This window comes from Folsomia candida, unplaced genomic scaffold, assembly GCF_002217175.1.
Source record: "Folsomia candida strain VU population unplaced genomic scaffold, ASM221717v1 Fcan01_Sc001, whole genome shotgun sequence".
Lineage (NCBI taxonomy): Eukaryota > Metazoa > Arthropoda > Collembola > Entomobryomorpha > Isotomidae > Folsomia > Folsomia candida.
In genome coordinates, this window is record NW_019091193.1 from 18,851,603 (window position 1) to 18,868,382 (window position 16,780).

At 39.5% G+C, this 16,780-nt stretch overlaps 2 protein-coding genes across 3 annotated transcripts; one reads left to right on the forward strand and one right to left on the reverse strand.

The window, feature by feature from the left end:
- The first annotated feature begins 76 nt into the window (after positions 1 to 76).
- On the forward strand, positions 77 to 1,935 carry LOC110842511. The gene has a single exon (XM_022088263.2). The coding sequence runs from the start codon at positions 870 to 872 to the stop codon at positions 1,587 to 1,589; it is 720 nt and encodes a 239-aa protein (XP_021943955.1). The 5' UTR covers positions 77 to 869; the 3' UTR covers positions 1,590 to 1,935.
- LOC110842510 (nuclear receptor coactivator 6) lies at positions 1,636 to 16,015 on the reverse strand. 2 transcript variants are annotated; one of them, XM_022088261.2, is made up of 7 exons: positions 15,722 to 16,015; positions 10,451 to 11,614; positions 10,330 to 10,373; positions 9,117 to 9,183; positions 8,944 to 9,055; positions 2,642 to 8,656; positions 1,636 to 2,559 (listed from the first exon to the last, which is right to left on the reverse strand). In XM_022088261.2, exons 1-7 carry the CDS (start codon positions 15,752 to 15,754, stop codon positions 2,207 to 2,209), a joined length of 7,788 nt encoding a protein of 2,595 aa, XP_021943953.1. In that variant the 5' UTR covers positions 15,755 to 16,015; the 3' UTR covers positions 1,636 to 2,206. The 2 variants fall into 2 exon arrangements, with proteins under 2 accessions (XP_021943953.1, XP_021943954.1); XM_022088262.2 differs by having other exon boundaries at positions 1,636 to 2,532; positions 15,722 to 16,011.
- Between the last annotated feature and the right edge of the window lie 765 nt (positions 16,016 to 16,780).

Consider the following 16,780-nt stretch of genomic DNA (forward strand, 5'->3'; position numbering starts at 1 on the left):
AAATGAAGGAATGCAAATGCAGGGATTTAAATTAATCTGCAATAAACAAATTAAATGTTATCATTAGTTCATGTATGAACCAACTGAGTGCCAAAAGTATGGGTAGGCCAACCATCGTACAAATATTCATTTTCGACATCATTTGACACGGAAATTGATCCTCACATAAAATATATGTATGTATACCAATTTAACAGGAAATCATTTGTTCGCTTTTAGGAAGGGTTTGTAGATTTGCGATTTTTTAATTTTATTTAGAAATGATACATGATAAATTTATCGTTCATTTAACAATCAATATTGCGCAAAAAAATCAATAATTAGTTAATTTGCTATATTTTAATATTTGAAGATTGTGTAGTTTATGTACAGCATTACTTACCAGTGTCTTTATTCAATTTTTTGTGTATTTGTGTATTTCTAGCGATAAATTGGGTAATTCATCAAAATAATTTTATGAGTCATGTACATAATTGATTGGCTTTTAGTATCTTAGCAACTTGCGGATTAGTTGCCACCTAGAAAATATATCTCACAAATTACAATCAACCCAACAACGCACTTGAAACACTTGAAGTGCGTTGTACACTCATTTGTGCGATAACGATATTAATCAATGATAATTCCAAAATCTGTTGCATAGTGTGAAAATGTGACCATATATAGAACCGACCGATTACGGTATCGTACCAATTACCGATACAAACCTTTGTACAGTTGAATATTCAGCAACTGAACTGACATAAAGATATTTGCACCATATAGAAGTATAATTATCAGTAAAAAATAATAATTAGTAACATAATTGTTTAGTTTTAGTTTAATATGTTTAGTTAAAAATAAAACCATCAAGGAGATATTTTGAAACAATGTCAGAAATCCACGAAATTTGCAATGACTGGAAAAGCTTTTCCATTAAGATTGTCCAAGAGTCTGACATTCCAAGGATCAAGACATACCTGACATCAAATTTCCACTTGGATGAACCTGTTGGACAAAAACTTCCTCAGGATGACGAATTCATAGAGCATACTAACGAGAAGATGGGGCTTCTTTTGAGCAAGCACCAAGGTCTGTCCCTCATGGCAGTTGACCAAAAATCCCGTGACATTGCTGGCGTCCAATTAATGTTCATTTGGAAGAAAGAAGACGCTGAATTGGAAAAAGCACATCTCACAGGTCGACTAAACTCAGACAGCGAAACTCCACCAGCAGCAATTTTTCGACAGAGGAAAGTTATGAATGCGATGTATGCCCCAATGAAAAAGACACAACTTGGACTGTTTGACACATATAAGGTTGAAGAAATTGGTTGGAATTTCGTGGCTTCCACTGGACGGAGTTATCGTGGTCAAGGTCTTGCATCTGAACTGTCTCGCAGAATGATACTCCTGTTGCAAAGCACAAAAGTCAAGTTGACTTTTAGCATGTTCACCAGCCCTTTTTCCAGACGCTGTGCAACGAGGAATGGATTTGTTGAGATTGATCGGTGTCATTGGAGTGAAGCTCTTGATGAGGATGGGAAAGCAGTGATGCCAGACGCCCATGGACCCGAGGATTTTGTCGCTTTGATGATATTAAAATTGTAAATTAAATGATATTTTCGTATGATTAAAATTAATTGTTTTTGTGCAATTTATTTTATTTTGATTTTATTAAACCTTGTACCTTATTCGAAATTATAACAAGCACAACATAACGCTTTAAAATAGAATGCTGTACAATTTCATTAATTACAATAAATCACACATTTCAAATCGATATTTATAACTATTACATGTATAACATAAATCCCCATCATTATTTTGGTATAAAATTAAATTAAATTTTGCACTTGAATATATAAACTGCGGTTTTTTATTTGAATAACTCATAATCTGTCTTGTAATTGCTCAGATTCCTTCAATTGTGTTTTCTTTAATGATAAGAAAACATTCGGGTAACATATACAACTATAATTATATGCGTAATTAATAATTCTTTATTTTCTCCAATTAATTTGTGATTTGCATTGCAACTGTATTAGTGCATTAAACTGCACTAATTAATTGACCCTAAACACATCACTTACTGCCAAGTATTCCCAACGAAATACATTTGTATAAAAAAAGTTTTCAGTCATTGAAAATTGGTATCGTGAAATAGACATTCCGAAAATTAAAAGCATACCGAAATGTAAACTACGAATATCTGGCAAAATTGTAAATTATTTTGAAATCATTTCGCACTTCCCCATAATACACACCTTCGCTTCTAGTGATGAAGGAGACTCCTGTCGAGACTGTCGTTCGGCCTGAATTAATTGACTCTGACTGGTTTCAGGGGGGGAGAGAGAAGGGGGCGACGCTGTCGGAAGTTTCTGGTCGATTGGATGTGAAACTAGCTTCTCGGCCTGTGGGGCAGATTCCTCCTCTTGTTCTTCGTTCATCTTCAACCTCCACTGAGCCCTTTGCCCCTTCAGTCGAACCAATTTCAACTTTCGCTTACCCTGTGCCCGTGGCGTTGCTGTCTGAGCTGACTTTTCTACAGAGTCTGTTGTTGTGTGAATCAATTTAAAAACTGTTATTCCGCATTTGTAACTACTATTTCTGGTTGCACCAGGTTTATTGTGTTGCTTTGTTTTGAGGTATATGAAACTCACCTGGGTATCCGACTCTTTTTGAAAGATCGTTCGTATTTTCGAAAAGAATGTCAACGGGCATAGTTGTGGTGGTGGAGGGGGTTGGAGATGAGGTAGCCTCCGTGGGTGATGCTGTAACTTGGCCAGAATTTTGATCGACTTCGATGCTTTGCTGAACGAAAACAGGCCTTCTTCGTAGTGGTCCTGGTCGCTTTCTCCTCACCAACCGAATAACTTTCCCTGATTGTGAAGTCGGTTGTGCGACTGGTTCAAGTGATCCTTCCATGCTTCCACTTCCTCCTCCTCCAAGACCCCCAACGCCAGGCTTCCTCCTCACCCAGAGGGGACGACGACGATGGTGGATTTTCGAAGCAGCCAAGTCTTTGTTTTCTCCTTGTGGGTATACAAATGCAATGCTGGAAGCATCCGTTTGGGATGGACTGCTCAAGGTCGGTGAAGCTACTGAAGATGTTGGCTGCGGTTCGGCCAAAGAGGTTGTTGCAAACAACTCTGGCTTTTTCTGCACCGTAGTTTCTGAGGATGATTGATAGGGTTGGGCATATGCTGTAGTAGCGACAGTGGGTGGAGATGTAAATGTCTCCATACTGCTAATTGGGTGGCGATGATGGTTCATTATGGCAAGAGGTTTGGGAGTTTTAGTTGTTGTCGTAGTGGTAGTTGTGGTACTGCTGCTGGTGGTCACTGGTTCCTTAGTGGTTGTTAGTTTGGGGGGAACAGGAGTCTTCTTTTTGGTTTGAGACTTATCTTTGGACTTTTTATTTGACTGTTTCTTCTTTTTAGAATCCTTTGATTTTGACTTGGTTTTGCTGTTGGTCTTCTTTTTAGCTTTTGGTTTCTTTTTTACTGGTTTCTTGGTTCCCTTGGTGGAAGTCGTAGTGGTGGAAGCCTTGGTAGAAGGGACTTGTTGCAGCTCATCGTAATAGTCGTAGAACCCATCGCCCAACTCGTACACTTCGTCTCGTGAGTTGAGCTTTTTTTGCAACTTTTTCAACAAGCTCTTTAGCTCTGCTTGAGTTTCTCTTAAATCTTCATCCTCAGACTTTTCCTGTTGTGAAGTTGGTTTGGTTGGAGGAATCGTGGCAATGAGTTTGGTCACTGCCGACGTGAGTTGTTTCGCTGTGTGGGTCGTTTCGGCTACAGATGCAGAAGCAGTTGGTTTTGGTCTATTGTCCGTGTAACTTGAACCAGTCTTGCTCACGACGGATTTGCGACTGATAATTGAAGGTGCCAAAAGAATTGGTAGTTTGGCTGTTGGAGTCATATCGTCATCACTTTTTTCTCCAGAATGAACAAATATCTCCTTCTGGACATGCACCCTCTTGTCAAGAATCTCTTCTTCCGTCCTGTCAGCGTCATCAATCCGTTTGGAAAGAATATTTGGGGTGACGGATTGGACCTTGTTGTTTGAATTTTTTGTGGATTCCTGTGAAAGGAAGTCGTCACTCGATTCTTCCTTGAGAGCACCTGGTCGTCGTCGCCGTGAATGTTTTTGGGGTTCATCGTCATACTCATCCGGTTGGGTTTTAGAGTTTGACTTTCCCGATTTGTTATTGATGTTGCTTTCCTTTGAGAGTTCTTCATACTCTTCGCTCAAAACAGGGTCAATTGAATTTCGGATGCTCGAGTTATTTTTCTGATCTAGAGGTAAAACTGGTGTCGTTTCCGCTATTGTTGATTCTGATGGAGTAGTTGGAGGGTTTCCTCGGAATCGGCTGGTGTACTTTGGTTCCAACTCGGAGACGACAGTTTCGACCGGTTTGAAAGTGCTGGCTTCAGCATTTTGATTATTCCAGTTGTAACCGTAGTACGCAAGGACGGGCTCCTTCGTCCCCTGCAGCAGAATTGGCTGATAACCTCCCACTGAATTAAGTGCTAGAGGAACACCGTTGGGCATTGTATAAATCAGTTGAGGCTGTTGAACAGTATGCCCCCATTTGGGTTTATTTGGGTCATTAGCAGCAAAACCTGCAGATACGGCGTGAAGGACGTTGGCACCAAAACCGGACGGAAATCGTTGTCTCAATGATTCTAGTGTTGGGAACGGGATTGTTCCATTTGGTCTCCAAGTAATTGGCTTATCTACGTCCAGGTCTATTCGACGATCCGCCGTTGGAGTTGGTGGTGGGCCGAATTGTGACGAAAGTGTTGTCGAGGCCTGCGTGGCTTGGACTTTTGCCAATGTGGCTTGAAATGATTTCAAGTCGTCAATCATTCTTACTTCAGTTTTGGTTCCACTAAGTTGCGACATCAAATCAGGAAGATTGTTCATCGTCGTGAATAGAACGGTATTATTTTGACTATTTTTTGTAGATATTATCGTTTGATCCTGATTATTGGAAACTGCCGAGTTAACAGAGTTTGAATCTGCTGGAATGAAAATTAGTCTCTCCTCCTTGGTTCCTGGTGTCACTGTTGAGATGATGCCGCTGCTGCTGCTTGGCGATGGATTGGATCCCTGTTGAAGGAACGGGTATGAAGATGGCGATGGTCCAATGTACGAGGCTGGACTTGGACTGAACAATGATGACGGAGATGGTGGGAACATGGAAGGTCCACTTGATGGAAAAGCAGGAGGTCCAATTGATGGGAATGAGGGTGGTCTTGTGGGTGAAGGCGGAAATGCGGATGGTGACGGTGAAACCGTGAAACTTGGTGACGTTGGTTGCATTATAATTGGTTGACCCGATGGGGAAATGCCATAAACTTGTCCTTGATTCATACTATCGCCTGCTTTGCTATTTGATGAAATATCGCCTGGACGGATTTTGAAGCGACCGTTGTCTACCGTCGTTGGGTTATTGCTGTTAGCAGAATCCAGAATAGCACTAACCGTAGGTTCGACAGGACTCAAGCTACTGCTGGGGGAAGCATCGTGTATCGTGAACTCAGAAGTGCCAATAGTGGAAGCATCAGTGGGTGTGGCGACGGAAGATGGGTGCAAATACCTCGAGAATGGATTTGTTACGACTTCGGCAGAATCTGGGACGACCTTCTTTGGATACAATTTTTCTTTCATTTTTTCAAACTTCAATTTTGATCGTAGCAGCCCCGCAAAATTGGATGAATCTACTGAAACTGATGATTTGCTATTTTCAGACTTATCACCAGACGAGGACGACTCCTCATCAGTGTTAGATTTCCCATCCTTTCTTTTGGTCAAAAAATCTCCGAAGGTTTTTTCTGACGTGCTCGTTCCAACCTCCTCACCCGATTTCTTTTCAAATGATTTGGACGAGTCGTGCGGGGTCATAATTATTCGTTCCTCTGTTTTAATTCTCGATGGGATCATTTGTCCCTCCTTTCCGGGGTTCCATACGATTTTCTCCTCTGTAATTACCTTCTCGATAACTTTCTCATCCGAGCTTTGAACCTCCTGTTTTCGACTCTTATTTTCCAAACTCTCGCCACTCTTGGACTGTTTTCTGGTCGATTTCTCATTATCAACTACTTCTTTGCTGTGATGGTGTTCTTTGCTGGAAGAAGTAAACTGATTTAATAATCCTTGTTGTCTCTCCACACTGCTGCTTCCACTGCCACTGCCGACAAACTCCACGCCGGATGGTCTCGAAGGTCTTGGTGTGACAATTGCGGGTTGAACAGTGAAACCAGGTTTGGTTGGAGTTGTTGCTGAAGCTCCAGATGGTTGCACATTCATAAAATGTGGACTATTACCAAGGGCCGAAGCCATTGAAGGATCAGCATTGATGACAATTGGACCATTAGATATTCCTCCATTTGTTTCTTGCTGGTGCTTCATAATGCTTTCCATGATAGCTTTCTGCATCTCTTCTGGACTAAGATTAGGGTCAACCTCGATTATCTTACCTCCTGTAGATCCTCCTGCAGCCATCCCTTCTGGTAAGAGAGGGGTAGGTTGAAGCGGAATTGCTTGAGTAGGACCTTGTGATGCTGCTTGAGATGGTCGACCAGTGTTCGTGTTGGTCATGACCCCTGGAATGGCGTTCATGATTGATTTCAAAATATCCGCGCTGGGCTGGATGATTTGACCGTTTGAGTTTGCGTTTGAAAAGATAATTTGTGGTTGATGTTGTTGTTGTGGTGGTGGTTGTTGTGGTTGATGTTGTTGTTGTTGAGGTTGTTGGCGTTGCATTGTCTGTATCGTCGGAGATGGGCCAGCAGGTTGTGGTGGTCGAATAGATGGAGATGGTGGGAGCTGAATGAAATCTGGATGAGAAAGAGCTTTAATGATCTGCATTGGCGAAGAGGACGGACTTGGTCCCATCATCATAATTGGTCCTGCTGTGCTGGATACAAATGCGGGTCGTTGAGTCGTTGGACCACCAATGTTGGGAGAAAATGTTGAAGAAACAATTTGATGAAGTGGAAGGCCATCCGGTCGTCCAGTGCTGACAATAATTGGACCTGACGTAGGCGTTCCAGATGGATGGCGAATCATCACTTGGGGTTGAGCAGGTCGCCCTGTGGAAAGGAAGGGAAAGCCAGTAGTAGGACGTCTAGTGGGCAAAGGAGGAAATGGTGTTGGGTGGAATGGTGGGGGTCTGGTTGGAGCAAATTGTGCATTGGGCGATCCACCATTCGGATTTCGACCTCCTTGTTGATCACCATTTAATTCTGTGAGGACTTTCATAATTTTATTCAAATCTGGTAGGTTTCCATCCCCGTTGGAAATAACAAATGTACTTTTTTGGCCTTGAGGCTTGGAAGCGTCCGGAGTTTGAACAATCAATGTCTGTCCTGGTGGTCGTCGATTGGCTTGTGCTGGAGGATGAGACTGTTCGAAACTCCCTGAACCAAAATCTTCACGCCTAGCAGCCTGTGGGTAAAATGGCATTCTGGTTGGATTGTTATTAGAGTTAAAGATCAGAGGTCCAGGAGAACTTGGGTTTTGATGAAATTGCAAAGGATGTGGAGTTGTAGGTCCAATATTATTAGGTCGTGGTGTTGACTGTTGTATGCCAAGGAACGACAGGGCGTTCTTGAGTGTGTTTCTATTGTGTGAAGGTGGACCAGATTGTGGTGGCATAGGTGGTCGTGGTCTTTGCCCATTGTTGTCCATTTTGGGTTGCATCCATGTCATTTGCTGCCCATTACTGGTAAACATGGGTGCCTGTGTTGGGCCATGGTTAAAGTGCTGCTGTTGCTGTGGCGCAAATGGTGTTGGACTCGGACCATGATGATTATAAGGTTGTTGCAAATTTTCACGAGACTGAGCTTGGCCAACTCGACCAGGTTGATGCTGTAATTGTAGGTTGGGAAGCATGTCACTTGCAGTTGGAAGTTTAGAACCGTCGATGGAATTTGACGGATCTTGCACAACATTTTGCGAGAATTGGTTGAGCTCTTCTTGTAAGTTTCCACCCATTGCAGTGATGCTTTCTAAGATGGCTCCTTGGGGGAGTACCCCGCGTAGGATGTCCGCATGAAGTGGCGTTGGAGCTGGGGTTGGTAGTTGTTGCTGAGGCTGTTGTGACGGATTAGGTAATTGAGGGCGTAATGGTAATTGTGGCGACACTGGCGGATAAGTGGGCTGTGGCTGAGCCTGTGGACGAGGCGTCTGGTAAATTTGCTGTTGATGTTGGGAAGGTTGTTGAGGAGGCTGTGGGCGGGGAGGATGTTGTGGATGTGATTGATAAGTTGGCTGAGGTTGTGGATGTGATTGATAAGTTGGTTGGGGTTGTGATTGATAAGTTGGTTGGGGTTGTGGATATGATTGATAAGTTGGTTGGGGTTGTGGATTGTACGTTGGGTGAATTTGTGGTTGATGAGTTGGTTGATAAGGAGGGAGTCGCTGATGTTGCTGCAATCCCACTTGATTTTGGAACATTTGCAGAATTTGTATCCTTTGTTCGAGTGAAAGTGGTTGATCGGCTTTTCCACTTTCATTGAAAGATAAAAATGATGGATTGATTGCAGATGAAGCAGCAGTGGACTGGACAAAATCGAATTGTGGAAGCTGAGGTAGAGGCGGCGCCGTTGTTGTCGTTGTGGTCGTCCTTGGCGTACTGGCCAATCCACTGGTCATTTTTGTCCCCCCTGAAAATGTATCAAACAAACATACAAATGTACCCATTTCTACTGACATTTCACTAGTTGATATTAGTTTGGGGCGAGATCCACATTCTTGTCTTAAAGGTGTGATTAGTGTTTTTATGTATCCATATTTTTTATTTAGCAAATGCTTGTAGGCATAATCCTGCAGGAATATATCCTGAAGATAACATGGCGTTGTAATTGGTCTCAATTTTTCAGGGTTGAGTTATCCTCGTCATTGGAGTATTCCAATTTTAATCTACAATTTTATAACGTACTTAATAACCCACCTGGAAGCAAAATTTTGGTAAATGTAGGCTTTATTGTGGTTGTTTCCTTTGTCCTCAGGTTTGGAATTGGAAGTTTCCCATAGTTCGATGGTGGTGGCATATCCTCCGGAGCCTGTGAAAAATAATGTAATTAGTTTTGTATTTCTTGATGAACCAGAAACTTATTTACATACCAAGAAGACTTGAGGCACGTTCTCTTTGGGAAGTGATTTCGTTCCGTTGTAAAATGGCAATTTACTCCTAAAAATAAACCATACGATTAATTAAAATAAGCAATGACAAAAATAAAGTTGTGCCCTTAAGAAATTGTTCGCTATTTTGTGCAAAATCCATTGGTAATCCATGAGTCAATTATTAATTGCATATTCACTACATATTTACCACAAAATCCATGTGCATGTACTCAGAGTCTGGTTAATCCGGGATTACGGATTGAGGATTGAGATTGGGATTGGGGATTAATTAATCCTTAATCCCAATCCTCAATCCGTAATTTTTGAATTCTAATCCCTAATCCTCAATCCCAAGTAGTTTGCAAAAAATAATTAATCCTCAATCCTAATCCCGGAAGCCATTGATTAATTTTAATCCAAGATGGGATTAAAATGGGATTAAATCAGCTCCACCTGTTGAAAATTCTCGGACACCTTGCCAATTCTCTTTTTGTTTCAATGAGAAATATGTTTCCCATATCTATCAACTATGTATTTACGGCAATTCCATCATTGTATTTCACAAACAACAATTCGATATTATAAAACAAATGCTCATGTATTTAAAAAACATTTGATAAAACTTTATCTGTTCAAGTTGATTTTAGTTCAGTGATGACTTAATAAGTAAACTTATTTTATGTGGCTAATGTGTACAGTACATATTCTTATGGCCGTATAATAATAACCTATAGTGGCCAGTGGGGGTGCCCACTCACTCTCAAATACTCTCAATGATAATCAAATGGAGACTTGTCATTTAAGCGACAACTCGCACTTTAGGTCATTATTTATACGGTCAGTAGGTTACTGTAGGATTCATATCCAATCACACTATTTAGGGCTTATCAAACAATTTAATTAAAACATTAGAAACATTAACTAGATACAAATGTGGTCGACGATAAATACGATTTTAATCCCAATCCGGGATTATAATTGGACTAAATTAATCCTAATCCCTAATCCCATTGAATGCCTCGAGAGATTTAATCCCAAATTAATTTTAATCCCGAGTTAATTTAATCCCTAATCTCAATCCTCAATCCCGAATTTTTAAAAATCAATCCCTAATCGTAATCATTAATCCCATTTTCGTTAATCCCAAGACTCTGCATGTACTATCGTAATGTAATCCTTTCTAATGTCCTCGGAATAAATATCAAGAACTTACCCTCCAGCCAATTTTTTTATGACGTCTCCTGCCTCTGCACCTGCCTTTAGAAATAAAAAATACCAATTTTCATCATTCATGTGCCATAATTTTGCTCCGCATATTTTGAAATAGTACTCACCTGGATTGCGGCAATTCCTTCTACTCTCATGTACACAAAAATCGGCTTCTTGGGTGAAAGCTTGGCTAGTGTGTTGAGTGTGTTGGAGACCAGTTTCTCCCTGCCACCAACGGAAAGTTTTCTGTCCACAGAATTCTCTTTTTGTTCTGCACTGCCAGGTTTAGGCGTGGCCTTAATTTCGATAGCGTGGTCGGACACCCGGACTGAGGTTGCACCTCCACTTTCTCCCTCATAATAGTTGTTCCGGCTATTCGGCGCATTTGGCCTTTGGTTCTTGATAACTGGGCTCAAGTGGTGATGCGTATTAGAATTGGGCCATGAATCCTGTAGTGCTCCGGCAATTTGGGTGATTGGCCGTCTCGTAGGAATGTCGACATGTCGTCCAACTTCCAGAAGACGTCGACTACTTGCATACCCGTTGGGGGTCTGAGCCCCGTTGGACGCAGGTGACCACATGCCCTGTTGTTGTTGCTGTTGCCTATTATTGTTATTATGATTGTTGTTGTTCCTTCCAGGCTGGTTCAAATTGATGGACAAATGTTTAGACGTGACAACTGTGGGGGAAGGATTTGTTGACTGTTTTGCATTCCATGGTTGAGGGGGATGAGGCTGTCCTGAGCGATGGGCAAATGTCCCTTGTCCTTGCTGCCTTTGACTATGCCCACCACTTCCGTGTTGCTGAGGTTGTTGCTGCATCCGAGAAGAAGCAGAAGGATATCCGCCAGAATTTCGTGAGTTTCCAACTGACTCGTGTCGTGACTCATGTCTGCTGATCACTCCCCCATGGACCGTTTGGTATGTGGGTTGACCAATGTGATGCTGTGGAACGGACCGATGTCCAATTGGTCTGGTCCCTCTCTCACCCGCCGCATGTCGATTTGACTCTTGGAAATTGTTATTTGAACTGTTTGGAGAATCTCCACGGCTGTTGACACCAGCATTATTATTAACACTATTCGAATTACTACTATTCGGCCCAAGCCCTCTTATCGAACTTCCTACGCTACTCCGTTGCTGTAAAGTTTTGGGAGAGGTTGGCATATTCGGAAACCATAAACTGCTCTTGGGATTTCTGGAAGTTTTGAAAGAGAGCCATTGTGAACTGGCCGTAGCGAGGAGGAGGGACACCACTAAACCTTGGACTACAAGTTTGGGCAAAGGGTCCTGGAAATGAGAAACAATTTCATGAAAGACAGGAATTTTACTTGCATAAATTGATTAAGTTTCCCAAAGCCATAAATTGGTTGTATGCATGCCATGTTGTGTGGTATGGATAAGTAATGTTGAATATTATGTATGTCTCAGACATGCCATCTTATTGGGTGGTTGGGGTGGAGACTCGTATTTAATCAGTTGTCCTACATAGTTTTGAATCTGTGCAGCATCAAAAGTGACCAAAACAAAGATGGGCAACTAAAGCCAAAAGAATTTCATTTACATGAATGTTATATGATCTGAAGTCTTTATCAAAGTTGAAAGTGGGACAGAAGGGCTAAAACTGCATGTGAACATTACCACCTAAAATATTTCACCAAATCCTTACCGTCATCTAAATTTTTGTACGCGAATGATTCAATGGTGTATAACAGAGAGAAACACACCTTGACCAACAAAAAGATACATAAAGTCAAGTGGATCGACACGTCAATGGTTTCAAAGGTAGGTTCAACATTAGTATTCCCTGGTTGTTTCGAAAACTGGTTTTACACTATCGGTCTAAGAATTTTGGTTTATTCGGGCCTTGCATGCATACATCGGCAAAATGTATCTGTATAATTAATTATGTCACCGTATACACAATTTCCACACTTGCAATTCTTAATATATTATACAATGTAGGTAATTACGTTGGCCTTTTTTCAGCATAGTAATTTTTGGGTTACTTTTAATAGTTATTGAGCAGTTTACAATGATTTTGTAAGAAATGAGATCTTGGTTTAACATGAAAACTGAGATTTAAACCAAAATCACATAAAACAAAAAATATAAAAAACCGGTTCATTAACAAAATGACCTAGTTAAGCTAAAATGTCCGGAGATTCAATGTATGTATGAAATGTAATGCGTAATGCGAAGAATGTACATAAATATTTGTAATTATGATGTTTCCTTTTATCCGACCTCCATAATCCTTGGTTTTACTAAATGTGTATCACTTTTACCAATTTTGGATTATCTGACCACATGGAATCGACGTAATAAGTTCATATGAATTAATGGTAATTGCTAAATGTATTTTTTGTGAAATATATTTATGTGAACGTGCTAAGTACATGAAGTGTACAGTCGAAAAAACTATAATCCAATAAGATGACTTCTGATCGTAAACCTAACCTGTCTTTTTTACACTTAAGAGGAGAATTTTTGAGATCTTTCAACCTTATGAAATGGAACCTTAACTTTCTAACCCTTACATAAAGGGGGAATTCAAGCAGTTGTACATATATATTTTTAAAATTAAATTACGACTATGCATAAAATTAATTATGGCGTCCAACTAAACGCATAACTGAATACATATAAAAAGACGGGATGAGGATGAGATTGTTATTAGAAGTGAGGAATCTACACTTTATAAATAATTGACCACGCAAAATGAAATGCGACCATGTACATATGGATGTCAAAACTTTGGTATTACATGTATGCATGTTATGAACGTTAATTAGCATTTGTTACAGGTAGGACCATGGCTTTATTAAAGTTGTACGCAAGCTTATCTATGTATGCAGGGTAAGTGTTTTTGCTGGCCAGTCTTATGCACATAATAAAGTTACGCCATAAAGGACTAACGTTGATACGTTGACTATACGTTGATAAATAATGTAATTTTTTTTAACTGGAAAGTGGACAAATTTAAAACCACATTTTGCTTTCTTTGGACATTTTCATAGCTCTGGATACTGAAAGCGTCTTTGATGATGCTTGAAGGGCAATTTTTATAGACATCAAGACTGGACTTAGCTAACATAACTTGCTTACTATTTTATTAATTACTTGAACGATATTTGTCGTCCAGATCACAAGATTTCAACCATGTCATACACTATATATATGCACATCCATATTTCATAGTCTTGCAAACAACGTAAGCTGCATTAAAAATACGATATTAATCTTTTGCTTGGATTCCAACATGTAGTGAAATCAAGTTGCAAAGTTGCGTAGTTCGACGGTTCCATAAGCCCTGACTCGGACAAAAATTTATATTCAACGATGCTCTTCACCTATTTTATCAATCCAGTTTTAAAAGAAGATTGTTGCGACAAAATCCCTGCGAAGCTTCGATACCTAATTGATACTGGGCTGCTTCAAAAATAAGATACATTAGCATGCAAATGCACTTTAGCAAATTAAATCAAGAACAAGATGAAAAAACTAGTCCAATTTAGCTTGGTTCTGTTATAAAAACTCATCCACAATACTGATCTCAATCTTATTCCCCGTTCATGTTAATATGTATTTCTGTCGATAACGCAAGATGTTAAGTCAAACATTCACGTGAGGTCACCTACAATAACCACGTATGATTACGCATTTATCGAGATTAGTCAATGGCAGATTTATTTTCGTAGCTTTCAATGGTTTTGAACTAGTATTTTCCTACGAAAGTAAAACCCTATTTCAGCATCATTTGCAAGAGTGGAGTAGGTTAAGGTATTCGTGCAACATGTTTTATAGATCAGCCCAACCAAATGCGTTCCATTTCACCATTACCGCATCAAATTGGACTGGGGTGTTTTTTTGGAAATTTTGTGTAAGGACGAGAGAGGTCAAGTGGATGGCAACTATTACCAGAAGAGTAGTAAGTGAGTCGAATTCTGCCAAAAAATCTGACAAAACTTCCCTTGTGCTAAGGTGGTGGTTGGGAAAAGGGAACAGTCGAGACGGCAGGACAAGCGAAAATTGGAGTCCCGTTACAAGTCCCACTCAGATTCAAGTCAAGCCAACAATCAAGATTTCCAAGACTGGTTTTTCGACGTTCTGAATTCTCAATTACCAATCCCAACGTATGCATTGTATAGTAGACCAACGCAACACACTTGTACTCATCATGTCACTAACATCTCCTGCAGGACTAAATACATACATCAATCCTATAAACAAACTATTGATATGCATTGAGGGAAAATCACAAATAGAAATGAAAAATATGCAAATTAAACTGCCTAAAAAGAGGTATTTAATTTTCTGTTCATTTATGTGTGCTTTAATTCATCTTATATTAATTGAGAAAAACTATTAATTTTAAGTTAACATGTTTGTCTAATTTTACCCAAATACATATTCTATTAGATTTTTTAGATGAACAACAAAATGCACACCGTCGTAAACTAGTGATTTTTACTTTCCCATCAATTAAATGGATTAAAACGTCGATGATTGAAAAAGCTCAGATTTGTAGTTTTGCTTGATTGTGTCATTGACTTTGATAAAAGATTGCCTTTGGAATTTGTGAATGAACATTAGAGTAACTTAATAAGCATTGCAACCCATCCACCACGGCACTCCATCCTCATGACTTAATCTGCTCTCATTCTTGAAGACTTGTTGATCCGCTGTGATCCCTCATTACGAAAACCTCTAATTGTTGCGTTACTTTGGCGGATGTGTGTTACTTTATTTTTTCAGTGGTCATTTTGATTTCTAACGAGTTCACTTTTTTGCAAATTCGGTGCTACGTATTTATGTCATAGTATTGTTTAACTGATGAAATAGTTGCGGTTGGAACAAGTGGAACATTTCAAAAGTGGGTGACTTTGCTATTCAAAACATTACGTTGTCTGCAAAATTACGCTTTTTATTCAAATTTGATAATTATCCAGCCCAAGTTCGAATTGGATATTGGCATTGCTCCACAATCGAACTCATTGCCTTTTTTGGTCATTGATCATTGATTTAAATACACTGAATCACACGTATCAAAAGGCGCAAGATCGCATGTAGTCAATTCATCTCTGTAAATTGCACTGCACTTAATTCACCCTAGCGTTTGCATAATGATATTAAGTTATATAATATTTGGAAGCCTTCGAGATTTGTAATTCCACGATTTACTATTGATTTAAAATGGCCAGTTTCTAAGAACATGCAATTTGAAACTTAAACTAAGGTTGAAAATTCAAGTATTTATTATGCTAGTATTAGTATTAAAGATGCATTTTTCCTTTTCCTTTCACCACCAAATTCATCGCCAGTCTAATTGTAAACTTTCTTTTCGTAGATAAATAATACTAATCTGATTATGTTTGCGAAAAAAGTGACGCTTACCCTCCTTTGCTTGGAAGGTGCCATAATGACCATTAAAATTTATGCAATCCTCTCATAAATTATAACTTCAGCTTAATCCATTATATGTTTTTCTTCTTTTATCCCAGCAAGATTTGCTGCTTTGCTCACTTTTCACTCTTTTTCACTTGTATTTTTGTACTGAAAATATCACCATGAAAAAATTCTATTGACCACTATCACTTTCTTTGTCACCTAAATACTCTGCACTCACGAATGTTTTATGGAACGGTAAATTGCTTCTCTTTCCCCCAAACTCCAATGAGAAGAAGTCTTGACGCCCAAGATGTCGAAGTGGTACTGCGAATTCGGCCTGGGATAAGGAAATGACTGCTACTTGGATGATCCGTGTTAGAGTTCAACTCCAAGGTTTAAGGAATTCAATCCAATCTACAGGTTTTTCAACGTAATATTAACAAGTCAAGTTTGTTTGTAGGTGAAGGTGACGTGACGGGAATCGTATGAAGATGATCGTGTATGATAGTATGCAGTAGTATGATACGGCCCAAAAGAATATGCACAAGAAGAATCTAGAGACGGGTTACTTATTGCGGTTCAGGCAACGATATGAGTCAGTAAATTTATTGCAAGCATTTCAAAAAATAAATGGACAGCAGATGACTTATTGCAACCTATTGCACGTTCGTTATTCTCTTGAAACCAGGTAAAAAAAGCTTCAAGAGAAAGCCCTAATATGCATGCACTCGTACGCACAGTACAGATATCCTGCTTCCATTCTGATAATCAGAGTATTTAAGTTGCTAATAGAAAGGTTACATTGAGTATGTACTTTTTGACTGTCCCATCGTTTTGCGTAATTTTTTTTATTGCTGTACAATTAACCTTTGTTAAATCTCACAGATTTAAGAACCTAATCTTATAAAGATTTATGTATGCAAGTACATTGTACATTTGTGATAGGATATCTTTTATTTATTAATAGCATGTTTTTGCGAAATATTAACTCGGAGTGGTGTCGAACCTTTGCTACTTGTTTAATTTATTCAACTTATTTTTGTCATTAATTTATTTTGCTCATAT

Coding starts and splice junctions, on each gene's coding strand:
- LOC110842510 (XM_022088261.2), bottom strand. CDS start 15,754: ATGGTCATTATGGCACCTTCCAAGCAAAGGAGG. Junction 10,374..10,450: donor AAGGAATTGCCGCAATCCAG/GTGAGTACTATT, acceptor TTATTTCTAAAG/GCAGGTGCAGAGGCAGGAGA. Junction 9,184..10,329: donor ATAAAAAAATTGGCTGGAGG/GTAAGTTCTTGA, acceptor GTTTATTTTTAG/GAGTAAATTGCCATTTTACA.
- LOC110842511 (XM_022088263.2), top strand. CDS start 870: ATGTCAGAAATCCACGAAATTTGCAATGACTGGAAAAGCTTTTCCATT.